This window comes from Sus scrofa, chromosome 7 (assembly GCF_054392235.1).
Source record: "Sus scrofa isolate SSC_HxYL_T2T_F1_AM1 chromosome 7, Sscrofa_HxYL_maternal_Yorkshire_Landrace_v2.0, whole genome shotgun sequence".
Taxonomy (NCBI): Eukaryota; Metazoa; Chordata; class Mammalia; order Artiodactyla; family Suidae; genus Sus; species Sus scrofa.
The window spans coordinates 128,550,790-128,577,363 of NC_139389.1; the positions used below are offsets into that span (position 1 = coordinate 128,550,790).

At 52.7% G+C, this 26,574-nt stretch overlaps 1 protein-coding gene across 2 annotated transcripts in view; it reads left to right on the top strand.

Annotated features, from left to right (window-relative positions):
• The window catches only part of BDKRB2 (bradykinin receptor B2), a 33,886-nt gene extending 14,346 nt beyond the window's left edge, over positions 1-19,540 (top strand). For both annotated transcript variants that reach the window (XM_021099674.2, NM_214146.2), the window contains 2 exon segments: positions 12,933-13,042; positions 16,123-19,540. In XM_021099674.2, coding sequence (XP_020955333.2) covers positions 12,969-13,042; positions 16,123-17,212 — 1,164 coding nt within the window. In that variant the 5' untranslated portion in view covers positions 12,933-12,968 and the 3' untranslated portion in view covers positions 17,213-19,540.
• Positions 19,541-26,574: the final 7,034 nt, after the last annotated feature.

Below are 26,574 nucleotides of genomic sequence, written 5' to 3' on the forward strand. Positions count from 1 at the left end.
ACCGGAACTCCTAGCTCGATGTTTTAATATGGCTACTTGAGAAGTTTAATTACTTCGCAGCTCATATTATATTTCTGTCGCACGACACTGCTCTAGACTGTGGGAAACTCTGTAGAACAACCAGGATTCATTGACAGGTAAATTCAATGAACTTAATAAGGAAGAACAGACAGAAGGAAAGACAGCAGGAAAACCTATACATTAAAAGAAACGAGTGGCCTATCAATTAACCCAATGCGTGAAGTAATTTGGATCCTGATTCAAGAAAATAACTGGAAAAAAAAAAAGATGAAATGTATGAGACAGTAGGACATTGGAACACTGCCTGGATAGTTGAAGCTACTCAGCATATCTCACTCTGAGCGTGGCAAGCATATGGGGACTAGAAGTTTGTTGAATGACTGAATGACTGAATAGGCAGGGAGGCCACTTCTGGGAGACGAACGGGTACTAGTCCCTTCGGAGCCGAGGGCATCTTGTGACCCAAACCACTTCGTGCCACAAAGAATTATTGTTTCTGTGCGGTTGGCTCAAAGTCTCCGTTTATTGTGTCTTCCTCCCCGGGTTTTATAAACCGCGCTGGCTGAGAAGACAGGTCACGGCACACACTTGCACGTGGTGGAAGCCCCAGGCCAGTTGTCCTCTCCTCCTGCCCTGGCAGGGCCAGGGCCACCCACGGAGCTACCAGGAGCTTCAGGGAGCTGGAGAGTCAACGGGGAAATAAGCATCTTCAGCTCACCAAGCCTGAGCCACTCCTGAGCAAAGGCTTTTCTCGAACACATGCTCCCTCTGGGCCCTGTGTGGGTTTTGCTTTTGCTCTCTTGCAAAATTTGTTTCCTCCCGTTATAAATTATTTGCATGCTCTTGACAAAACCCCCTGAATATACAGGAAAGTGGGAATTTAAAAATTTTTTGGTTGAAGTATAGTTGATTTACAATACTGTGTTAATTTCTGGTGTACAGCAAAGTGATTCCGTTTTATACATATATATAATATACATATAATATACTTTTTTGTTATGGTTTTTATTTTTTTCCTTTATAGCTGGTTTACAGTGTTCTATTTTCTACTGTACAGCAAGGTGACCCAGTTACACATACATGTACACATTCTATTTTCACACATTTTCATGCTCCGTCATGTTTGACCAGACATAGTTTCCAGCGCTACACAGCAGGATCTCGTGGCTAATCCACTCCAAAGGCAATAGTTTGCATCTATGAACCCCAAGCTCCCCATCCACACCACTCCCCCTCCCTCCCCCTTGGCAACCACAAGTCTATTCTCCAGGTCCGTGATTTTCTTTTCTGCAGAAAGGTTCATTTGTGCCATATATTAGATTCCAGATATAAGTGATATCATATATATACTTTTTAAAGATTCTTTCCCATTGTAGTTTATTCTAAGATATTGAATATCTGTGCTAAACAGTAAGACCTTATTGTTTATCTCTTTTATAGATGGTAGTTTGTACCCGTTAATCCTGCATTCTTAATTTATCTGTCTCCCCTCATTCCCATTTGGTAAAAGCATAAGAGTGTTTTCTATGTCTGTGCATTTCTTTCTGTTTTGTGCCATATTTTAGATTCCACATATAAGTGATATCATATGGTATTTGTCTTTGTCTACTGACTTACTTCACATAGTATGAGAGTCTCTGGGTCCGTCCATGTTGCTGCAAATGGCACTCTTTCATTCTTTTTCATGGCTGAGTAGTATTCCATTGTATATATGTACCATGTCTTCTCTTTCCCTTCATCTGTCAGTGGACACTTGGGTTGTTTCCATGTCTTGGCTGTTGTGAATAGTGCTTCTGTCAACATAGGGGTGCCTGTATTGTTTTGAATTTTAGTTTTTTCCAGATAGATGCCTAGGAGTAGGATTCCTGGATCCTGTGGCAACCCTATTTTTAGTTTTTTGAGGAACCTCCATAATGTTCTCCATAGTGGCTGTGCCAACTTACAGTCCCACCGACACTGTAGGAGGAGCCCCTTCTCTGCACCCCCTCTCCGGCATTTGTTATTTGTAGATATGTTACTGATGGCCATTCTGACTGGTGTGAGGTGGTACCTCGTTGCTGTTTAGATTTGCATTTCTCTAATAACTAGCGTTGTTGAGCATCTTTTCATGTACCTGTTGGCTATCTGTATGTCTTCTTTGGAGAAATGTGTGCCTAGGTCTTCTGACCATATTTTGATTGGAGTGTTTGTTTTTTGTTATTGAGTCATATGAGTCGTTTGTGTATTTGGGAAATGAAGCCCTTGTTGGTCCCATCATTTGCAAATATTTTCTCCCAGAGGGACCTCTTTGTAATCACGCAAAGGCAGCTGCTCTTAAGGTTTAGGTGTGTGTCCCGCCACACCTTTGCGTGGGCTGGGAATATAAGGTTTGGGGTTTTTTTTCTTTTGTCTTTTGAGGGCCGCACCCACGGCATATGGAGGTTCCCAGGCTAGGGGTCGAATCGGAGCTGTAGCCACCAGCCTACACCACAGCCACAGCAACGCGGGATCTGAGCCGTGTCTGTGACCTACACCACAGCTCACGGCAATGCCAGATCCTTAACCCACTGAGTGAGGCCAGGGATCGAACCCGCCATCTCGTGGTTCCTAGTCGGATTCGTTTCAATCTCATGGTTCCCAGTCGGATTCGTCAACCACTGGGCCACGACGGGAACTCCAAGGTTTGGGTATTGAACATGTTCACAGTCAGATATTAGCACGCAGCCCTGCCTTCTATGTGGAATGGGGGTAGCTGGGGGATGATTAAAAAAAAACAGACAAACAACGGGCCTAGGTATCTATCAGAATTCCAGGACTTGGGTTCAAGGTTGAGCTCGGCCACCAAAGGGCTGTGTGTCCTGGGAGAAGGCCCACCATCTCTGGGTGTCCGTGTCCACCTTTTTGTAACTTTACTTTGAGAGAGGACATGGCATATTTTATCCAACATGGATTTCTATTTGCTGCCCTTTCTACACTGAGGCTGATTAGTAGGGAGCAGGCACCGAACAGACTAACTTACCTCTAGATCTGTATCTGCCTATCTCTATGAGCATCTAGAACTAATTGGGGTATCAACGAGTTATATAAATATAACTGTTTCCAAGTGGGCTAGAAGGACGAAATCCATGTTTCAATTAAGACGACCCCTGGGCCAGAGAACATACTTGTGGGTGCCAAGGGGGAGGGGGTTGAGGGAGGGATGGGGTGGGAGATTGGGGTTAGCAGATGCCAACCGTTGCATATATAAGATGGATAATCCATAAGATCCTATTGTATAGCCCAGAGAACTATATTCAATGTCTCATGATAAATAATGAAAAAGAATATTTTTAAAAGAGTGTGTGTGTGTATATATATATGCATATATATGATTCATTTCTCTGTATAGGAGAAATTAACACAGCATTATATAGCAACTATACTTCAGTTTTTAAATGTTAATACTCAGGAGTTCCCGTTGTGGCTCAGCAGGTTAAGAACCTGATTAGTATCCATGAGGATGTGGGTTCCATCCCTGGCCCCGCTCAGCGGGTGAAGGATCCGGCATTGCTGTGGCTGTGGTGTAGGCTGGCAGCTGCAGTTCTGATTCAGCCCCTACCCTGGGAACCTCCATATGCTACAGGTGCGGCCTTAAAAAAAAAAAAAGAACCAAAAAAAAAAATTTTAAACATAAAATTAAAACATTAATATTCAAAAATAAAACAAAAGACATCCCCTCAGCCTGTGAGTGTGTCCAGGCCTCTGGTCACTTCTGCCTGGACAGACCCCTAAAAGGGACTACAGCAGGAGACAGGCCAGGCCACGGCTCTTGCAGGCCAGCATTTACTCGTTATGTGGCTTTAGGCATTTTCTCCCCTCTCCTGGTTTCAGTTTCCCCCTCTGTCATGAGGAGCTGGGGGTCAGTTGAACATTTTCATTGTTTTATGTACATACAATGCCGTGTTAGTTTCAGGTGTATGGCACAGTAATTCAGTTACACGTGTACAAATGTGTGCATTCTTTTTCCGATTCTTTTCCCTTATAGGTTATTACAAAATGTTGACTATTATACAGCAGGTCCTTGTTGGTTATCTACTCTATGTAACAGTGGTGTGTATAGAATGTTTTCTTAAGCGGAAGTCCAATCAAACTGTTTGCAGAAACCCGATATAGAGCAGAAAGGAAGGAAACCCTGCCGTGTCTAGAACATCGAAAGTGTGTCAAGGGAGGTTCAACCGTAACGAACCCAACTAGTATCCATGAGGATGTGGGTTCAATCCCTGGCCTTGCTCAGTGGGTTAAGGATCCAGGGTTTCCGTGACTGTGGTGTAGGTCACAGTCACGGCTCAGATTTGGGGTTTCTGTGGCTGTGGTGTAGGCCAGCAGGTGTAGCTCTGATTTGACCCCTAGCTACAAAGTGGGTGCTATTAGTTCCCCATTTGACAGATGAAGAAACTGAGGTCCTGAGGGGGTCGCCAGCCTGTCCAGGGTCATACAGCTGGTAAGTGTTAGAGCTGGAATTCTGACCTGGTTGGACCTCAGTCATGAAGCCCCAGGTCCCCTGTCTTTCCAACTCCTTGGCGACATCTCCGGGCACCCAACCCATGCTCTTACACACACACACACACACACACCCGGGCACCCAACCCATGCTCTTACACACACACACACACACACGGGCACCCAACCCATGCTCTTACACACAAACGCGCGTGCGCACGCACACACACACACACACACACACACACACAGTGGCTTGCCCCTCTAAGCTCCACTAAACAAACCACAAGCTACTGGCAAGATTGAGACACTGAGGTTTCCTGTCCCCCAAACCTGCATCCTCAAAAGGCTTCAGTGACCAAGGCCCTCGGGCTGCCAATTCCAGCCCCGTGCTGATGCCCCAGCCACCCCCATAGGGCCAGCTGAGCCCTGGTCTAAACTGCCAGCCTGCAGCCGCCTGCACAGAACTTCTTCCCTTGAAGGATGAAGTCACTGCGCCCCCTCCTGGCCAGAGACAGCCAGACCTGCAAGCCCACTGAATCCCTCCCCTAGTCCACAGGGATGCCTCGTAGCAGAATTCTGAGGGAGGGGAAGCCCTCTGATGCAAGAGAAGTGCCTTGGGGTTTGGACTCAGGCAGACCTGGGTTTGAATCCTGGCCCTGCCTCTAGCTAGCTGTGTGAGCTTGAACCATCTCAGGCTACCTTGCCAAGCCTCTGCCCTCTTGTCTGGCATATGGGAATGATATGCCAACCACACAGTGCGGTCTTGAGGACGTGGCAGCCAGGACACCCAGTAAGCTCTTCTGTTTTCCTTTGCCTCTACCCTGCAGATGTGTCTGCTGGGGACAAAAAGAGAAGTAAGGATCACCTTGCTGTCTACCAGTCAGTCAACAATCGTTTATTGAGCACCTAATAGATGTCAGGCACGCCACAGAGAAAGCAAGAAGCCATGCAAGCATCTCTAAGAGACCTGCTCTAAATATATATTACAGAGAAGGGGGAGGGGGAAAAGGAGGGAGGGGCCCCCACTGCTCGAGTGCATTCAACAGAGGAAAGGAGGAGTTCCTGTTGTGGCGCAGTGGTTAACGAATCCGACTAAGAACCATGAAGTTGCAGGTTCGATCCCTGGCCTTGCTCAGTGGGTTAAGGATCTGGCGTTGCCATGAGCAGTGGTGTAGGTCGCAGACGTGGCTCAGATCCCACATTGCTGTGGCTCTGGTGTAGGCCGGGGGCTACAGCTCCGATTTGACCCTTGGCCTGGGAACCTCCATATGCCGCAGGAGTGGCCCAAAGAAATAGCAAAAAGACAAAAAAAAAAAAAAAAAAAAAAAAACAGAGGAAAGGAGCCCGTAGGAAATCCGTGTTAACAGATTTATTGCAAGGGATTGGCTAGGGCTGGCTGGGCAAGTCCAGAAGCCATATAAGGCCAGGAGAGGCAAGCCAGAACACGGGCGTGGATTGAAGCTGTTCTTCCCAAGTGGAATTTCTGCTGCTGCTGCTGGGAAACCCCAGTTCAGCTCTTAAGGTGCACCCGGATAACGGCAGATAATTTCCCTTACGTAAAGTCTTAAAGTCCCTGATTAGGGACGTCAGTGGCATCAACCACGTGCCTTTACAGCAACGCCCAGATCAGTATTAGACTGAAAAAGCGGGGGCTGGACCCGGACAGGCTGACACATAAAATCAACCATCACAGGGCATCTGGGAGGCTCCGTGGAAGGGCTGGTGCCTGAGCTGGTCTCAACTGCAGCAGGCAGAAGAGGGGACGGGCATTCAGAGGGGGCAGCCCCAGCCAAGGCAGAGGTGGTGGGAACGCGAGAAATATTCCTCGGGAGTGGATGGGGCTCACTGTGGCTGGGGACCTCGTGAAATACATTACATAGAAAGGGATCGAGTCAAGGAACGGCTTGATAAATGACAATAAACAAATACCATGCCTTCTTTAAAGGCATTCTTATGACAGCCATGGAACCACAGAGAAAAAAAATCCCTTGATATGATATTCTGTGTGAAACCACAGGCGATGAACGGCTGGTTGAACGTGAATATGAAGGGAGCTGTGGGGGGATAAAACTCTGGGAGAGTCTAGTATTTTTCAAGGCTCTTTACTTGCCTATATGATCTTTTAAAAACAAAAGGGAGTTGTTGCTTTTTTTTAAGGGGAAAGAGTGGTACGAGGATTTCAGATGAAGGTGCTCCTTCGTAAAACTACAGAATCCGGAGTTCCCGCTGTGGTTCAGGGGTGAAGAACCTGACTAGTATCCATGAGGAAAGCAGGTTTGATCCCTGGCCTCGCTCAGTGATTAAGAATCCACTGTTGCTGTGGCTGTGGTGTAAGGTCACAGATGTAGCTCTGATTCGACCCCTAGCCTGGGAACTTCCATATGACTTGGGTGTGGCCCTCAAAAGACACACACACACACACACACACACACACACACACACACACACACACACCAAAAAAACCCCTACGGAACCCAGTGGGAGAAGAGAGAAACAAAGCAGTGTGCTGAACAGATAACCTAACCACAGAAACAGGAACTAACTTGAGCCCTGGGGCTGTGCGGGTGGCAGTGCATGCCCTGTCCTGGGCTGCAGAAAACGGGGTGGAGGAGGGGCCCCTCTTCTCAAGCCTTCCCCCCCGACACCCAACTCCAGCCCCCGCTTCCCGCCACCTCACCCCAGCCCTGTAAATCTTTCCAGAACATTCCAGGCCCATAAAGTGTCCAGATGCCAGAAGGGGCCACACGCATGTCTAAGACCGAATGGGTCTGATTCAGCTCTCTCGAGGTGTTCCCGGAACAGAGGTTGACTTCCCAGAACCTCATCCTTTTCCTAAGACAGCGCTGGCCTTTCCTCAGGAAAAAGCCCCTCGGAAACTGTGCTCAGGCCACACTTCTTCCTGGTATTGCGGCTGGTTGGATGCGTGAGGTCCCATCACCTCCCCGGCCCCCCAGTATTGACTGTGCCCCGAAGTGACCTTTATGACTGTCTGCAGCTCGCATCCTCACCCAGCCGTCATGTGAAGTGGATTGTAGAGCAACATGTCTATTCCAGGGAGGTTTCCGGGAAAGGGGCCTGAGCTGGGATTCAGGACCCTTGGTTCTGTCCTTCTCTGACTTGACCTTTGCTGGGTGGTCCGAGAGATTTTAACTTAGGGAGTAAATGTTCTCTACCAGTTGGAGATGTGCAAAGCACCGCAGCAGGGATGGCGGAGCGTGGGAAGGTGAGCAAGGCAAGTGTATCTAATAGAATGGGACAGACAGCTGCGCAGTCTCATGCACGTGTGATTACACACACACACACACACACACGCACACACACACACGCACATACACATGTGCATGGCTGTCCTGGCAAGAGGGGATGTGAAAGGTAAAAGGGGGAGTTCCCGTGGTGGCACAGTGGAAACAAATCTGACTAGGAACTATGAGGTTGTGGGTTCGATCCCTGGCCTCGCTCGGCAGGTCAAGGATCCAGCGTTGCCATGAGCTGTAGGTCACAGACACGGCTCAGATCTGGTGTTGCTGTGGCTGTGGTGAAGCTGGCAGCTAAAGCTCCGATTCAACCCCTAGCCCCTTGCTCAGTGGGTTAAGGACCCCGAGTTGATGTGAGCTGTGGTACAGGTCACAGATGCAGCTTGGATCCTGCACTGCTGTGGCTGTGGCGTAGGCGGGCAACTACAGCTCCGATTAGACCCCTAGCCTGGGAACCTCCATGTGCCCCAGGTGCAGCCCTAAAATGAAAAGAAAAAAAAAGGTAAAAGAGGAAAAGCCACCCCCCCCAAACAGAGGCTAGAACTGTGCAATCGCAAGGGGTCCCCTGGACCAACAGGTGACATGCTGGTCTCTCTATCCAGCTGTGGACAGTCTGCGAACCTCAGCTGAGACCGTGGGTGGGAGAGCAGCCCACAAAGGGGCTGTCCCATCTCCACCCCCTCATCCCCCAGTCTGGCTGAAGCAGATGGGGAGGGAGGATTGCAGGGGGCACAGAGGTAGCGAGGGCAACATCCATCCCGGCCACACTCACTGCGCGCTTCGTGCATTTGACACTCCCCCCTTTTTATAGTTGAGAAAAAGGCCCCACGAGGTTAAATAACCCCCTGATGGAAGGGGACCCAATTCCAGGTCTGGCTCCAGAGCCCATAAACTGGAGCACCAGGCTGGGCCTCCCGTGTGTGACCGGAGTTCCCAGCAGGCCCCTCAGGCTGTGTTTCCTTCTCTTGGTCATTCCCCACGTGTGAGCCTTGACCTCAGTGTCACCCGTACAGCCGGTGAATAGCACCTCCATAGCACCAGCTTAAAAGGAAAACAGCATTATTTGTCAGGCACACACAAAAACTCTGTAAAAATAAATACAATGGACTATAAACAAAGCTGTTTAGGGCTGGCTAGATTTAGGCGGCCAGCCCAGGCCCTGGACCTGCTGTCTTTGTTGAAAGCCGGGGTGGGGGGTGGGGGGTGTGTTTACAAACACCAGAGAGGTTTGAGGACACACAGCCCCACCAGAGACTTTTTCCCTGGTTCCCCCAGAGGAGTGACTCAGTGGTTCAGGGTTATTCACATCCAGTGCCCAACCCTGGCTTTGGGAAGTACCTCCTGGCTCCAGCACCAGCCACAACATCCTGGATACGGGTTGGCCGCCGGGCCAGGGGCTCCATACAAGGCATACTTGTCCCTTGAGAAAGTGATGCTGTGTGTCCTGGGACGGCCACAGCCTGAGAGCCCTTCAGACACAGATTCTTGGGGAACCAAAGCAGACTCCCTCGGAGACTAAAGTGAAATTGATCCTGACAGCCCAGAGAGCCAGGGTTTATGTGAATCAGCAAAAGGAAATACTTTCAAAGTAAGTCTTCTTGGACCATATTCGGAGGGAGATAGATTCCCAGTGAATCAGGATGTTTCAGAATGTTGGATATTTCTCCTAAAGCTTCAGTTTCAAGAATTCAGGGAAAGCCCAGCTGCAGAGTCATCGCCTCATCACCCGCACCCCAGCCATGAGGATCTGAGTCGGGGTGGGAAGTGGGGGGCTGGGTCACCTCCCACTCCCAAGAGGACCCCCTCGCCCCCCCCACGCCCCCCCAACAGTCCCTTAAATAGTTCTCTGACATCCGAATTTATAATCTCAAAGAGGAGTTCCCGTTGTGGCGCAGGGGTTAACGAATCTGACTGGGAACCATGAGGTCGCAGGTTCCATCCCTGGCCGTGCTCAGTGGGTTAAGGATCTGGCGTTGCCATGAGCTGTGGTGTAGGTCGCAGACGCGGCTCGGATCTGGCGTGGCTGTGATGTGGGCCGGCGGCTACAGCTCTGATTCGACCCCTAGCCTGGGAACCTCCATATGCCGCGCCCTAAAAAGGCAAAAAAAAAAAAAAAAGCAATTAAGGAAGAGATTGTTTGTGAAAAGCTGGCCTCTAGGTGCAACAGACCTCTAACTAGAAAGTAAGCACTAGTAATCCGTTAGTGGGCCGAGGCAGGACAGCGCATCGTGGAGACTGTTCTAACGCGTTGTATTTTTCGTCTGTAACAAAATTTCGTAGTCACTAACTCTGGACTCAGCCTTTTGAGATGGAGGGAAGGCCTGGGAGACAATGGAGAAGCCTTTGGCTTCAAAACACCAGGACTTGGCATCTCCCACACGGTCTCTGTCCCAGCAGGAAAGAGGAGGCACCGTCACACTGGCTAAACTGAGGACACTTTTACCAGAGGGTCTCTTGCCAGAGCGTGGACAGCATGTGGGGGCCCCGCTGGTCGGGGCTCCGCAGGGGCCTCAGATGACCCCTACCCCTGAGATCAGAGCCAGCAAGAGGAGGGGGCAGTTTCCAGAAGCTCCGGCCTTCAAGCTGGAGAGATTCCCTGGCAGGAGCTGTGCGTGGGCCCCACAGACGTGGAGCTGGGAGCCAGGGCCCTTCCTCAGCCTCCTGCGGGCAGCCCAGGGCCAAAGCCCATGGGAAGCCAGAGGGCAGTGACCTCAAGCCATGGTCCCCACAGTCCCGAGCTGGTGGTGGTGGTTGGGGGGCCTCCCCATACACACGCCCCATCTCACCCAACGCAGGAAACTGGAGTCCGTTGCTGCAGGCTCCCAGCTTCTCTGAGATCCTCAACCCTCCTGCTCTCTACACACCTGAGGGAGAAAAGCCCTCAACTGTGTTTTGAAAATGAGCAGAGTTTACCGCCATTAGCAAACAATTCGGATCCACCAGATCTGGGGACCCCCAGGTAGGCCTTGAGGGAAGGCCACCCCTTCTCCAGGGGGAGCCAGCAGAGAGTTACCTGTGTGCTGTTACTGTCTGGGTGGAAATGGCAGGCCCTGCGGGCAGCCTGAGGTCCCTACACTGGACAGGACCCCACGGGGACAGGGGATGCCCACTTCATTCTTCTACCGAGTTCCCAGCACTGGAAAAACACTCAATAATCCCTGCTGAGAAATGAATGCTTTGAACACATGACATGACCTCTGACCCCCAGTAGAATTTTCTTTCTGGCAGAGCCCCTCAGAAAAGCATTCTAGGAGTTCCCTGGTGGCCTCATGGGTTAAGGACCCAGCATTGTCACTGCTGCAGCTCAGGTCACTGCTGTAGCGTGGGTTCATTCCCGGCTTGGGAACTCCTGCTGGCCAAGGGTGAGGCCAAAAAAAACCTAACCAAACAAAAACAAACAAACAAAAAAAAAACCATTCTACTAGGTCTTTCTTCACTTCCCGCAACCCACCTCTTGGAAGAATCAAAAGGATTTGCTGTGCATTGCATCTCTTACGAGTTCACAATCCTGACCTCAACTCAGCTCGGGGTTTAGAGAAAGCTCTTCTGGGTGTTAATGGAATACCTTCTGCTTACTGTCCTACTGACTAGCCCAGGGGTTTTTTTGTTTGTTTGTTTCCCTAATGTATTCAAATTCCCAGAACTTTGGCTAATTTATCTCAAGCTGCATTAGGAGCGTGGAGCTGCATTAGGTGCTGGGGTTTGCATAGACTCCTCTAGCTGAGTAGCAGCTGCATGCTAGGTTTGGGCACTCGAGACACACACCCGCACACACACCCGCGCGCACACACACACACACTCACATAGGAGTTCCCTGGTGGCTCAGTAGTTAAGGATCTGGCATTGTTACTGCTGTGTCTCAAGTTACTACTGTGGCACGGGTTCAGTCCCTAGCCTGGGAACTTCTGCATGCTGCAGGCATGGTCTAAACAAATAAAGACACAAGCGTGCACGTGCACACACTCACACACACACGTGCCCAGCTCTCACATCCTGCCCAGACAGCAGTGAGACACTGGCCGGAGCTCAAGGTCTGGCACCAGAAAGGTTGAAGCCCCACTTCCAGGTCTTGCCAGCAGTGGCACTTGCACAAGTCACCCCATCTCTCTGCACCTCGTTTCCTCTCCTGCAAGGCAAGAGTCCAGCCGCTGCCCACCTCTCCACATGCGAGGCAGCTGAACTTGAAGAGGGAGAGAGAGGCTATGTCAGGGCGAGCCCCCCTGGGCAGAAAGCGTTCCACCTTTCCCTGGGGTTCAGGTGTGGGCTCAGCTCAGAACTGGAGGGCACGCTGTAGCCGTGACCCTGCCAGTGGCTTGGAAACCCTCTGGAGATCCTGTGTCTAATGAGCCTCCACTGCGTCAGGCTGGACCTGTCCTCCAGCCCGGCCCCCTCCCTGGAGCTCCTGCCGGTGTCTAAAGCTCCTCAGCCTTACAGGTTCAAGTCTAAACACGTGACCCTCTCTCTCCAAGTCAGCCCTCCCTCTTCAACCCCTTCGTAGGAGATGGCAGCACTGGGAGCAGATGGCAGCATCCTTGGTCCCTTCCCCACCCTCATCCCCAAACTCTGCATGTCCAGTCTTGCACCGGACCCATCAGTCTGCCGTCCTAAGCACCTCTGCAGTTCATCCTCCCCAGGCTCCATCACCCTGTGCCTAAATAGTGAGCAGCACCTGCGAACAGTCTCCCTGCTTCCACTCCACCCCCACCCCCACCCCCACCCCAGTCCTGTCCCTCAGCAGCCCCCAGGGCCCAACACGCATGCGCCTCGAGCTTCTTCCTGCCCCAGGGCCTTTGCACCTTCTGCTCCCTCTCCCAGACATCCTCTCTGCTGCCATCCTTTCACTCAGCTGACCCCTGCTCACTCTCGGGTCTCATAATAGATATCCCCTCAGCCCGCGCCTCATGCGGGTTTAGAACCCCGCCTTCCTGTGTCACAGGACTGTGCATTTTATTTCAGAGCACCCATGTCAGTTTTCTCTAATTTAGTGTTTCAGTAATGTCTGGCTTCTCCACAAAAGCTCCAGGAGGGCAGACACTGTGCCTGTTCTCACCTCCCGTCCTGGCACCCAGTGTGTGGTGGAAGCTTAATAAATATCCGTCAGTTCAGTGAAGGCCTCTGCGTCCCTTCCCTAGTGGAGAAGGCGTCTGTTTTATGGTCCCCAGACCCACCATCTAACAGCTTTTCTCCTCCCATCAGCCCGGCGGGGCCCCCGCTCACGTCCTCTGCGTCCAGATGTTCTCTGCCTGGAAGGAACCGATGTTCCTGTCGGTTCATAAGGACGCCGTGCCCACCGCTGCCTCTCTTGGGTGAGTCCGAGGGATTCCTCAATTTATTATTTATTGGGCGGGGCAGGGCGGGGGGCGATCAGTCTGGGGACCACCTAGGAGAGCGCCACCCTTCTCTCCGGGACCACAGTGGAAACAACAGGCAATGTTAGGTCCGAAGACAAAAATGCTTCAGGGCTGGTGAGGCCGGGGTTCACATCCCCGGAGGCCTGTCAGGGCCAGAGGGGGCGGATGGTGCTGTTTGGGGGGTGGGCGTGCAGGAGGAGAAGGACACATTCCTGGTGGCCAAGGCTGAGCGACCCCGGATGAACGTGGAAAGGAAGAGAGGAAACTCTAAAGGCAACACAAGAAATCGGACAGAGATGTGCCACGTCTCCATGGAGACGCAATGTCGCTGACCTTTGGGGACGGTCAGGACACTCTAAAGAGAGAAGGGGGTGGGGGAGGGGTGGAAACAGAGGAAAGGAGGGAAGTCCCAAGGGGGGCAGGGGGCAGTGACAGGAGGACAAAGGGGCGTGGGGCTCGGCCCGGGCCCCTCAGCCCCCCGGGCAGGTATGGGCCATCATGGAAATGATCAGATGGCCCCGTCAGCCGGGGCCATGAACCCGGGTCCTGTAACTCCTCATCAGGCCCCCACCCAGGCACCTTCTGATGGTTCTGTGGCTTCTCAGAGCCAGCTCTGAGCCATGTGCCATCCTGTTAGCTAGGGACTACCTTGCCAGGGAATGAAGTAGCGTCTGGTGTGATCCTTGAGTGTCCAGAGAGCGAGACCATGAGAGACCACTCCCCAAGTCTGGGGTACTGGGGAAACAGGTAATGGGGCCAAATGGGACCAAAGGCTGGACCAAGAGGACCACGTAAGGCAGGGCTGGGAGGGGGGTCTTACCTTCAGAGCCTCTGAGAGAAGCCCACCAGTTTCCATGGGTCAGGATTAGGGCGCCAGTGGGGATGGCTTGCCTCTGTTCCGTGATGTCTGGGGCCTCGGTGGGAAGACTCAAAGGCTGGGGGACTAGAAACAACCAAAGGCTTCCCTGGGGCCGGGGCATCCACATCCAAAGCGGCCGGTGGGCTGCTCTCCACGGAGCCTCTCCACGTGGTAGCTCAAGGGTCCTCCCAACCTGGCAGCTGGCCTCCCCCAGAGCCAGCAACCTTCTGTGCCAGCATCTCGGAACTTGCACACTGTCACGGCCACCCTGGGTGAGAAGCGAGTCACTCAGTCTGGCCACATTCCCTGGAAGAGGAATTAGAATCCACCTTTTTAGGGAGTTTCTAACTCAGCGGTCATGAACCTGACTAGTATCCCTGAGGATGCAGGTTCGATCCCTGGCCTTGTTCAGTGGGTTAAGGGTCCAGCATTGCCATGAGTGGTGGCGTAGGTCACAGATGCGGCTCGGGTCTGGCGTTGCTATGGCTCTGGTGTAGGCTGGCAGCTGCAGCCCTGATTGGACCCCTGGCCTGGGAACCTCCATATGCCACAGGTGCGTCTCTAAAAAGGGAAAAAAAAAAAAAAAAGCTAGAGCCTTCCAGGACGTATAGGGGCTTTTCCTGGGAAATCCCAGAGGCAGTCAGCAGATTTTTTCCCAAAATCTGTTGCTCAGCTCCTCCCGCATGAGCCCATCCAACAATCAACTCCCCAGGAAGAGCCCCTGTACCTCACCTCCCTCATCCCCTCATGGGCCAGGAAAGGGCCCAGTTAATCCTGCCCCCTCTGCATCATGCTTTTGGCTTTTTGATGTGTCTTCATACCTGCTCTTTGATTTGAACCTTGCCGTGGCCATGCAAGGCAAGTCAAGAGAGAGCGATGCTCTACTCCAGAAAAAAACCAAATATAGAAGCTCAGAAAGGTCAAGCAATTTACCCAAGACCACACAGCTAGGATTGGAGCTGGTGTCTGTCCAACACCGAAGCCTCTCTGCCGAAGGTGGAGATGAATTAGCCTTAAGAGCAACGCTTCCAGGATTTCCCATTGTGGCGCAGGGAAAACGAATCCAACAAGGCATCACGACATTTCGGGTTCGATCCCTGGCCTCTTTCAATGGGTTAAGGATCCAGCGTTGCTGTGGCTGTGGTGTAGGCCGGCAGCTGTAGCTCCGATTTGACCCTTAGCCTGGGAACCTCCATAGGCCACGGGTGCAGCCCTAAAAAGCAAAAAAAAAAAAAAAAAAGAAAAGAAAACAGCCAGACTTCCAGAAAGCGAGCTGCCCCCTGGCCTAAGTCTCATCCCAGAATGAAAGAGGAGCCAGTAGGTCAAAGATCAAGTCACCAACATAAGAGCAAGAACCTGCAAACCGTGGTGCTGGAGTTTGACATTGGTTATTTTAATAAGGTCACCAAAAATAGGTAATTATTCACATTTATGGAACCGTGTCCAGTGCGTACACAGTCTCAGATCCCCACCACAACCCTGAGAAGTGGATTTTGTTCTTCCCATTTTACAAGGTAGGACATTAAGTTTCAGGGGGGTTAGTTAATTTACCCAAGGTCACACAGCTAATGAATGAGCCAGGATTTGAACCCAGAGGACTGTCTGAATCCCAGACTCCTGCCCTCCCTTTCCATCCAGCAACCTCTGACCATCCTCAATGCCACGCTGATAGAAGGTACCAAAACCTTCTTCGAGGAGTCAGAGTGTGGGCAGATAGGCTGCGGTTTTAGAGCCAGGCCAGAATCTCCCTGTCTGGCCTGATAGCATTCTTCTCCTCTAATAAATTACTCACCCACAGCCAGGCCATGACAAGGAGAAAGAGAGCAGCTCCCTTGGGAGGGGCCCAGGCGATAAGGAAGGAATGTGCTATGGATCCTCCCAGCATGGAGGCTTCCAGGAGGTCCAGGGTCCAAGAAGACCCAGGCTTGTTAGTGTGGGAGACGGATGCTGGCCAAGGACACACCCCAGTGGAGCCTGGAGGCGGAGACCACGAGCTCTCAGTTTAAGCCCGAGGAGCAGAGGCACCTTTGCAAGACCTGAGGACTCGGGTGCGCCAGTCCTGTTCCTGAACACGGCACAGCAGAGACCTGAGTTCCAACCCCTCCTCCTCCTGCATCCGTAGTTTCTCCTTCCCGCAACCTTGAGGTGTCACCGCCTCTTTTCCGCTTTCTTTCAGCGTCGACATGCTCAACCTCACCTCGCAAGTCCCGGAGCCCGCTCTCAATGGGACCCTTCCCCAGAGCAGCAGCTGCTTCCACTCGGACTGGTGGAACTGGCTCAACACCATCCAGGCCCCCTTCCTCTGGGTCCTCTTCCTCCTGGCAGCTCTCGAGAACATCTTTGTCCTCAGCGTCTTCTGCCTGCACAAGAACAGCTGCACGGTGGCGGAGATCTACCTGGGCAACCTGGCCATGGCGGACCTGATCTTGGCCTTGGGACTGCCCTTCTGGGCCATCACCATCGCCAACCACTTCGACTGGCTCTTCGGGGAGGTCCTCTGCCGCGTGGTGAACACCATGATCTACATGAACCTCTACAGCAGCATCTGCTTCCTCATGCTGGTCAGCATCGACCGCTACCTGGCCCTGGTGAAGACCATGTCCATGGGCCGGATGCGCGGGGTGCGCTGGGCCAAGCTCTACAGCCTGGTGATCTGGGGCTGCACGCTGCTCCTGAGCTCGCCCATGCTGGCCTTCCGGACCATGCACGAGTACACGGCCGAGGGCCACAACGTCACCGCCTGCATCATCAAGTACCCCTCGCGCAGCTGGGTGGTGTTCACCAACATCCTCCTCAACTCCGTGGGCTTCCTGCTGCCCCTGAGCATCATCACCTACTGCACCGTGCAGATCCTGCAGGTGCTGCGCAACAACGAGATGCAGAAGTTCAAGGAGATCCAGACGGAGAGGAAGGCCACGGTGCTGGTCCTGGCCGTGCTGCTGCTGTTCGTCGTCTGCTGGCTGCCCTTCCAGATCAGCACCTTCCTGGACACGCTGCTGCGCCTCGACGTCCTCTCGGGCTGCTGGGACGAGCACGTGGTCGACGTCCTCACGCAGATCGCCTCCTACGTGGCCTACAGCAACAGCTGCCTCAACCCGCTGGTGTACGTGATCGTGGGCAAGCACTTCCGCAAGAAGTCGCGGGAGGTGTACTGGCGGCTGTGCGGGAAAGTGGGCTGCGGGCCCGAGCCCAGCCAGACGGAGAATTCCCTGGGCACGCTGCGCACCTCCATCTCCGTGGAGCGCCAGATCCACAAACTGAGCTAGGCGACGCGGAGCAGCCGGGGAGCGGAAGCCGCCAGAGCTGCTAGTGCGCATGACCATTGGTGGACAGCAAATCCCGTGCGTGGCCTTGGGCGGTGCGTCTGGGGTCTCCCGTAAAACTCAGGAGCTGAATCCCCACCGGCCCAAGTTGCAGGGAGCAGTGTCGGGAGGTTGGCGTGATCTGGTGCACAGCCAACAGCCCATAACATGCCAGTGTTATTGGTCAGGTTCGCTGCCACCCCTGGGCCAGTCCGCCCCTTCCCAGGAGTGGAGGGAGCCTGGGGGCAGGGACGGAGCGACTGAGCTTCCTTCCCACGGGATGTCCCACCCCGCCCCAGCATGACAGCTCAGATCTCCAGCAATGCCACCCAGCTTTGGTGCCACGGCTGAGTGTCCCACGCATGGGCCCGGCTGCCATCTCGCCTCGGGTTTCTTCAAACCGCTCAGCTAGGACTTTGGAGGCTGAGTCTCAGGTTAATGAAAGTGAAACCCTGAGGTCCCCGGTAAGAACCCGGAGACCAGGATTTTTTGTTCCCCGCGTGGAAAGACAAGGTGCCAAAGAAGCCAATAAGCACTTATGCAGCACTTGCTGTGTACACAGCATCGAGTTCCGTGGGTAAGAAAAGAAAAAGAAAATACAGTCTCCATCTTGAAGGAACCTGCGGACTCGTGGTAATTCAGGGTCTGCAACCGCCAGAAGGCGGTTCAAGACGCGGTCAGGCAAGGCACCGTGGGCGACGCGGGCTGGCGGGGCGAGAAGCAGACGCCCCCAGCTCAGCCGATAACTAGTTGCACGCGGCTGCGTCTCGGCCTGGGTTTGCTCCTCTGTAAGACGAGGTTGTTGTGGAGAATAAAGGAGGTAACAAGCAGGGAAGTGCTTTGACACATGAAAGGTGCTATCTAAATGTGAGGCGTCACTGTGCCCACAGAACGGAAGTAAGTTCATCTCGAAGAGAAAGACACAGGTTCAGCCAAAGGCCTGTAGAATCGGTCTTGTAGCTAATGGTTGTGTAAAGCACCCGTTAGTGTCTGACACATAATAGGTGTTCAATAATGTTAGCTCCCTTCCACCACCTGTCCTTCCCATCAACCTGCCCCACCCCCACCCCCGCCCCCGACACACACACACACACACACACAAGCATTTTCGGTAAGGTCACCTGTTCGGTGGAGATGGGAGAAGGCCCTCCCCAACCCGCCTCCAGTAAGTTATTGGCGCAAAGCAGCTACTGCGCAGGGGCCAGGGCTCCGCCTCTTGTGGGAGGGGCTGAGGGCGGGGCGGGCAGTGATGGGCGGGGCAGGGAGCAGGTACCAGGTGTCAGGCCAGAAGAAGCTGGACCAAGCATCGTTGGCCAGAGGCTTTATGGACAGCCTTGGCCCCAAGCCCTAGGACCTCTGGGAGATTTGTTTCTTCTTTCTCTATGGGTGTGCAGCCTGCTTCCTGTGGCCGGCCCACAAAGAGATAAGGAGAATGCACCACCCAGGCGCCAACAACAATTGCTTAGACTAGAGGCAGGGAGGGGCGCTCCATAGCCCTGGAGTTCGGGAGCTACAGAGGGTAATGTAGGCAGCGCCGGGGAAGCACCCACTTGTTCTAAATGGGTGGTTTGGGGCAGGCTCTCCCTGGAGGATAGCACCTATAGGACCAGGCAGATTAGATGACAAAGATCCCACAAATCCCAAGCAATCCTGCTCTGGATTTTAAAAGAGAAAGCGTCCAAGTTGCCACTGTGATGTAGCATTGTCGCTGCACCTGCTCAGGTTGCAGCTGCGGCTGGGATTCAGTCCCTGGCCTGAGAACTTCCATATGCCATGGGTGCAGCCAAAAAAAAAGAGAGAAAGGGTCAAAAATGATCTCCTCTCCATCCCAGCCTTTTTTTCCCCCCCTGCCAATCATCTTCTGCCCCAATGAATATACACACTTGTAGCTGGAGAAAGAAAACAGGTGAAATAAGAAGTAAGAACGATTTAGTATTAGAATGAAGTTAAACCATGAACATATGGGGGGGGGGGGACTGGGCTTTGCAGTGTGTGACACTCTTTCATCAGCAGGTGTGCATGATCTGAGAGTCTCCTGTGGGCAGAGCCGCATCACAGCCCTGGGCTCTCAGTGGTCATTTAGGGTCTGTGTGTGGTCTAAGGGGCAGCCTGTCCGTGGAAGAGGAGTTGCCCCTTGGGTTGTGCTGATTCCGTGATGAAGAATGTCTGTCCTGTGAAAGACCCAAAAAGCTCTTCCTTTGTAAAGAGGGAGCATTTCGCAAATGAGGAGAAATGGCTGAACCCCGTACACATGTGTCTTTTCTGTCCAGCATAATAAATGGATGAGGCCTTTTTGCGTCATTCTCTCATTTGTTACAACTCACCAAACCCTGAATCTTGTCAGGGGCCCTGACATGAGCAGTTAGAAGCCGTGGCTGTCAGGAGGGCAGTGGGCCCATTTATTTCCAGTCAGCCTACTACAGCGTTTCTGCCATGTGTATCAGTGGTGTCGAAGCTACTGTGGTTGTGTTTCCCTAAAAGTAAAAGAATTTTGCTTATATATACCCAGGATGGACACTTATTAACATGTATTACAATGTACATTCTAGGGAGTTCCTATTGCAGGCTCAGTGGGTTAAGAACCTGACTAGCATCCATGAGGATGAGGGTTCGATCCCTGGCTTTGCTCAGTGGGTTAAGGATCCAGCGTCGCCCCAAGTCGCAGTGTGGGACTCAGATGTGACTCAGATCTGGTGGTGCCGTGGCTGTGGCCATGGGCCGGCAGTTGGGGCTCCAATTCAAACCTAGCCTGGGAACTTCCATATGCTGCAGGTGTGGCTATGAAATTAATAAATAAATTTTTAAATTTTTTAAAAACTAAAAAAAAAAAATTAAAATAAAAAAATAAAATGTACAGTCTAAAATATACTCCGGTAGAAATTTAAGAAATTTTACCAAGATTTGAGTATTTCCTCCCATCCTACATTCCTACCTTGGTAACTCATTACAAATCTCCCACTGGGTGCCCGTAAACCCCCCATGAGGCCCTAGAATCTCAAGGATGGCAACAATTTAATCATTCATGCACATGATGTATATCTATTGAGTGCCTTCCTTTTGATTTCCATTTGGCAAGGTCTAAATCAAACAGCTGTCTAACCACTGCTTGCATACTCCCAGTGATGGGGATCTCATTACCGACTCCATTTGGGGACCCCTTCAGTACTCACATATTCATTCATTCACTCATTCATTCAATAAAACTTGCATTCTGTGGCTACAGAAATGGCACTGCTTTGTCTACCCGTCTCTCCATCCCTGCAGGAAGCCTGGGCTCATGAGGAAGGGCACCCTGTCTCCCTCCCACCTAGTGAATCAGCACCTCCTTTAGATTCCACCTAACGTCTCTGAGATTTGGGAGGATTTTTGCCTACAGAGTAAGAATCTGGGGATGGTGGAGATTAAGTGAGATAAGGGTGTTCTAGTGGATTGAATAGTGTCCCCCCAAATTCACATCCACATGGAACCTCAGGATGTGCCCTTGTTGGGAATAAAATCTTTGTGGACGTAATTAAGATGAGGTCGGGACTTCCCATTGTGGCTCAGCAGTAATGAATCCAATGAATATCCATGAGGATGCGGGTTCGATCCCTGGCCATGCTCAGTGGGTTAGGGATCTGGCGTTGCCATGAGCTACAGTGTAGGTCACAGACGTGGCTTGGATCCCTCATTTCTGTGGCTGTGGTGTAGGCCGGTAGCTGCGGCTCCAGTTTGACCCCTAGTCTGGGAACCTCCATGTACAGTGGGTGTGGCCCTAAAAAGACAAAAAAAAAAAAGTTAAGATGAGGTCCTCCTGGATGAAGATGGACCTACCCTCAATGATGAGCATCCTGATAGGAAGAGGCGAGGATGCACAGAGACGTGGAGACCAGGACGTGAGAAGATGGAGACAGAGATGGGGGTGATGCTTCTATAAGCCAAGGGCCTCCAGAGGTTGCCTGGAACCACGGGAAGCCGGGCAGAGGCCAGGGCCCAGGTTCTCCCCCGGAGCTTCCAGAGGAAACAACACGGCTGACACCTTGATTTTGGACTCCTGGCCTCCTGGGCTGTGAGAGAATGAAGTTCTGCTCCTTTAAGCCTCTCCCTTTGTGGTACCTTGAACCAGCTGCTCTGGGAGACGAATGCAGGTGCCTTAATGGTTCTGAGCTCATCCCTGAGGTCGCCTGTCACAGTCCACACATGGCCCTTCCCCCAACAGCAGAGAGGGAACCAGACCCAGACACCACCTTCCAGTCTCCTGGGGGTTAGAGATGCCAGTCGGTGATGGAGGGTTTCTAAGAAAGAATATACTGCCTTATAGAATTTTAGAGATTTCTTCAAAGGGGGGATCCTGAGCCCTTTCTCAAGGTCATGTAGCCCATTAGGGGCTGGCTCAGGCTCCCAGCGTGTGTGTGCCTTTGGCCTCAACACCCCATCTCTGCTAACCCAGGACTGGGGGCCTCCCTGCTTCTCTCCTCCTTCCCCCAAAGGCAGGCGGATTCCCAGAGTCTCAAACTACAATAAGAAGAGGCCACAGGACCCAGCTCCCAGTTTCCCGACTGCCCAGCCACCATGCCCACCTTGGCAGGAGGCTGTATAAAAAACTCTGAAAGATGGCCCAAGATGGGGCTCCGAGGCCCCCCTGGACACCTCCCTCCACACTGAGTCACGGCACGGCCCACTCAGTGGGCCCGCCTGTCCACCTCCCCTGTCCTGGCTGAGATGAAGCACAGCCCACGTCACCCCTCCTGTGCGGACACCCCACTGTCCAGCGCAACAGCCAAGTGATAAAACCAGAACCGCCCCCGGTTGGCTGCTGACCAAGGACCAGCTACGTCGCATCCTCACACGTGATCCCCAAACTCAGAGAAGAGGCCCACTTCACAGATGAAGGCACTGAGGCTCCAGGAAGCAGTGTAGAAAATGACCCATGTCCACCCAGCTCAGCCATGACGGGGCTGGGATTTAGACCCACGGCCAGGCCCGCCCACCCTGACTTCCACGTCGGCCCTCAAGGACCAGGGTCTTTGCTTTGGAATCAGATGCTTGCACAAAATGCCTGTCCCCCTGGAGGAAGACAAAGCAGTGAGACCCCCCCACACACACCTTGACAGCTGGGTGGCCTTCTGGGGACGTCCACCCCTCACCCTTAGGCTCCATCGCGGAAGAAGAGAACCTCTCCTGCAGCACCCCCGCTCCATTAGTTGCCCGAATTCTTTCTCTCCAGCTCAATCCTGACATCGTTTTCTTCCAGAAGTGCAGGGCCCCCCTTCCAATGTGGCAGCTGTTTTGGTGCCAGCTTTGTTTGTTGCCACAACAACAAAGCCTGGTTCCTGATTGGTCAAATGAGACTGAGGAATGCAATCACTACAGGCTGCAGAGATATGTATTAAAGGCCCTGAGAAGGCCTGCAGTCAAGAGGCCTGTCCACTCTGCTCTGTCGCACGTGGGGCTTTGTCTAACCCGGGAGCTCCCAGACTTGATGGGTGCAGAATCTGCTCTCCATCGCCTGCAACTTCCTACTCTGCTCGCCAGTGTCTCCTTCTCTACCTGTTTAAATGTTGGAAATCCAGAGTTCCCTGGTGGCTCAGAGGGTTAAGGATCCAGTGTTGTCACTGCTGCAGTGTAGGTTCAATTCCTTGCCTGGGAACTTCCACATGTTTGGAAGTTCCCCTGTGGCGCAGCAAGTTAAAGATCCAGCCTTGCCCCTGATGTGGCACAACTGCTGCTTGGGTTCAATCCCTGGCCCAGGAACTTCCACATGCCACGGTGGTGGGGAATAAAAGTTGGAATTCCTCAGCCTTCCATCTGACTCTCTCTCTCTCTTTTTTTTTTTTTTTGGCTTTTTGGCTTTTTGCCATTTCTTGGGCTACTCCCACGGCATATGGAGGTTCCTAGGCTAGAGGTCCAATGGGACCTGTAACCGCCCACCTATACCAGAGCTGTAACAACGCTGGATCCAAGCCATGTCTGCAACCTACACCACAGCTCATGGCAACACCGGATGCTTAGCCCACTGAGCAAGGCCAGGGATCGAACCTGCAAACTCATGGTTCCTAGTCGGGTTTGTTAACCACTGAGCCACGGCGGGAACTCCATGAATCTCTCTTGACATCTCTCGACCCGGCCCACTTAACTAATCCCAGCCAGGATCACGGCTCTAAATACCTTCTGTGATGCTGAGTCTTACAGGTCAGCAGGGCTGGGTTCTGGCACCCAGTTATTTAATCAAATACAAATCGAGGTGCTTCTGCGAAGTATTTTGTGGATGTGGTGAGCATCTCCAATCAGCTGACTTGAAGAAAAGGGAGATTATCCTCAGTTGGGTGGGTGGGGCTCCTCCCAGCAGTGGGAAGGCCCTCAGAGCCCAAACGGTGGTTTACTGAAAAAGGAAAAATTCTGAGAGTTCCCATCATGGCTCAACAGAAATGGATCCTACTAGTATCTATGGGGATGCAGGTTTGATCCCAGGTCTTGCTCTGTGGGTTAAGGATCCGGCGTTGCTGTGAGCTGTGATACAGTCTGCAGAAGTAGCTCGGATCTGCTGTGGCTGTGGCATAGGCCAGCGGGTGCCGCTGCAATACCCCTAGCCTGGGAACTTGCATATGCCACAAAAAGCAAAAAAAAAAAAAAAAAAAGAGAGAGAGAGAGAGAGAGAAATTCTGTTCCAAGACTAAGCTTCAGCTCCTGCCAGGCAGATGTGGGGCTTGTCAGGGACCCCTTACAATGATGTGAGCCAATTTCTTGAAATAAATCCCTAGATAGATAGATGGATGGATAGGGAAACAGAGAGAGAGAGAGACCCTCTTGGTTCCGTTTCTCTGGAGAGCCCTGACTGATACACACCCATGCTAAAAAGTCTCTTGGGATGAATCTTCTGAGCCGAATGCCTGCTGGAAACCCACGTGTAGACATTGCCCACACGCACCTCCAATCCAGATCCACAGCCGGGCTTTTGGATTCTCCTTTGGAGAAACACGTTCCTCCCTCCATCTTCCTCCTCTCAGTAAATAGTACCGCCTCGTTTCCCCCAGAAAAATCTTTAACCCCTCCCTCTTTCCCACACACCACCAGCTACTCCTCGTTCTACCTCCAAATGACATCTCAGACCCCTCCCCACCGTCAGCTCTTCTTCCAGCCTTGAATCTTCCAGCCCACCTGCCACACAAGAGCTAGGAGGTTCTTTTCAAAACTTGGAAACCCAGAGTTCCCGTGGGGGCGCAGTGGGTTAAAGATCTGGCTTGTCTCTGTGGAGGCACGGGTTCGATCCCTGGCCCGGCATAGGGGGTTAAGGATCAGTGTTGCTGCAGCCGTGGCGTAAGCCGCAGCTCCAGCTCGGATTTGATCCCTGGCCTGGGAACTTCCACATGCCACGAGTATGGCATTCCTATATCTCTGTCCCTCCAGGGCCCACACAGGGCCTGGCACCTGCAAGCGGTTTGGGACCTGCACGTGGGTACAGAGACAAGCTGTTGATATTCCTCTATGTAAATAAATAGGGTTCTAAAGTCATTCAGTGAATATTTACTAAGCACGTCAGCCCTGCTGGGGGAGTTGGGAACACGACTCGAATCCAAAGAGAGAAATACTTTGCCTGGGGCCGCTCACATTCTGGAAGGAGAGACAGGAAGTAAAAGATAAACAGAGGGAAGTCACCAGGTGATGATGGCTAGGACACACTGGGAGGCCGGGCAAGCGGAGGAGAGGCTGTTTCAGGGAAGAGCTCTCTGATAATGCGGTGGTTGTGGGGCCCAGAAGGACCGGGAGAGTAAGCACGGAGGTCCCTGTGGGAAGGGTGCTCCGGGCAGAGGGAATGGCCAGTGCAAAGGCCCTGAGGTCGGAGAGGATGTGGCTTGTTCAAAACAGAGCAGGGAGGAGTTCCCAGAATGCCTCAGTGTGTTAAGAGCACAACTGGTATCCATGAGGATGTGGGTTTGATCCCTGGCCTTGCTCCGACGGTCAAGGATCTGCCGATGCCGCAAGCTGCAGCGTAGCTGGAAGACTCCAGCGTTGCTGTGGCTGTGGCTGCAGCTCTGATGTGACCCCTAGCCTGGGAACTTCCGTATGCCACAGGAGTGGCCCTGAGAAAAAACCAACAAACAAAAAAACAGAGCAGGGAGGCCAAGGGGAGTAGGCAGAGAGAGACACACACACACTCAGAAAGGCAGCAGGAGGCAGGGCACTGTCTTTTCAGGCCCCTGTTAGACCTTAGTGTCCTCCTGGGCCTGGACAGGGCAGCGGAGGGCTTCAGGCAGAGACACACCGTGGTCTGGCTTAGGCTTTAGAACACCAAGGAATCAGCCGATGGTCCCGGCTCCAGGCCCCATCTGAGTGTTGTCCCTGGGGGTTGCCCGAGCCCCAGTGTGCCAGGCCCCAGGCTGTGTTCCCTCAAGGAATTCTCCAGCTCCCCCAGAGGAGGATCTGATGGCCCAGGTGATGGAGAATTTTCCATGGATCTCCTTAAACTTTCCTGGCCCATGGAACCACTGTCCCAGTGGAGCTTTCTCTGCCAAGAGGCTGGTGCCCAGAGCCCTTGGCTTCTAAATGGCTGTGAACTCAGGCCAGGGCCGCAGCTGCAGCTGCCTGAATATCCAGGACACACTCAGGTCTGCAGCTGTGTCCCTGCAGATTCCAGGCCTTTGCGCCTTGTTAGACCTACAGTGAGGCTTTTATTTTTATCCCCCTGACATCACAGCCCCATCCACCCTGCAGGCTGCAGTCCCCTGTTCGTCTACCGTGGCATCTCCTGCACTTGGCTGCCCACTCACCCGCCTCGTCCAGTGGAGCATGAGTGGCCCAGGGCAGACACTGAGCCGTCCTCTCTGCTCCCAGGGGCCGAGCTCACACCCAGCCCCCCACAGCTGCTCCCCACATGTTTGCAGAACAGCGGGGAAAACATTGCTCAGACCTGTGCTCACAAAGGAGCAGAGGTGGAGTTCCCTGGTGGCTCAGTGGGCTAAGGATCCCGAGTTGTCTCTGCTGTGGCTCTGGTTATAGCTGTGGTGCAGGTTCGATCCCTGGCCCGGAAACTTGCACATGCCATGGGAATGGGCACAAAAACAAAAAGGAGCAGAGGTTACAACAGGGCTTGAATGATGATGGATGGGCATTTAGCAGAGAGGACCAGGACTGCGGTTTCCTCCAAACGCTCACAGGCGGGCAAGTCCAGATGCTTGCAGCCCGTGAGATGCCCCTCGCGCCAAAACAGGAGGACAGGGGAGAGGGTGGCTCCCGGTGATAGAGCAGGACCACAGAGGGGGTCTGTGAATTCCCAGGAGGTGGGCCCTTGAAGTGACAAAATGCGAGCGCTTCTTCTAGCCCGAAGTCAACATCAGAAAGCGAGGAGA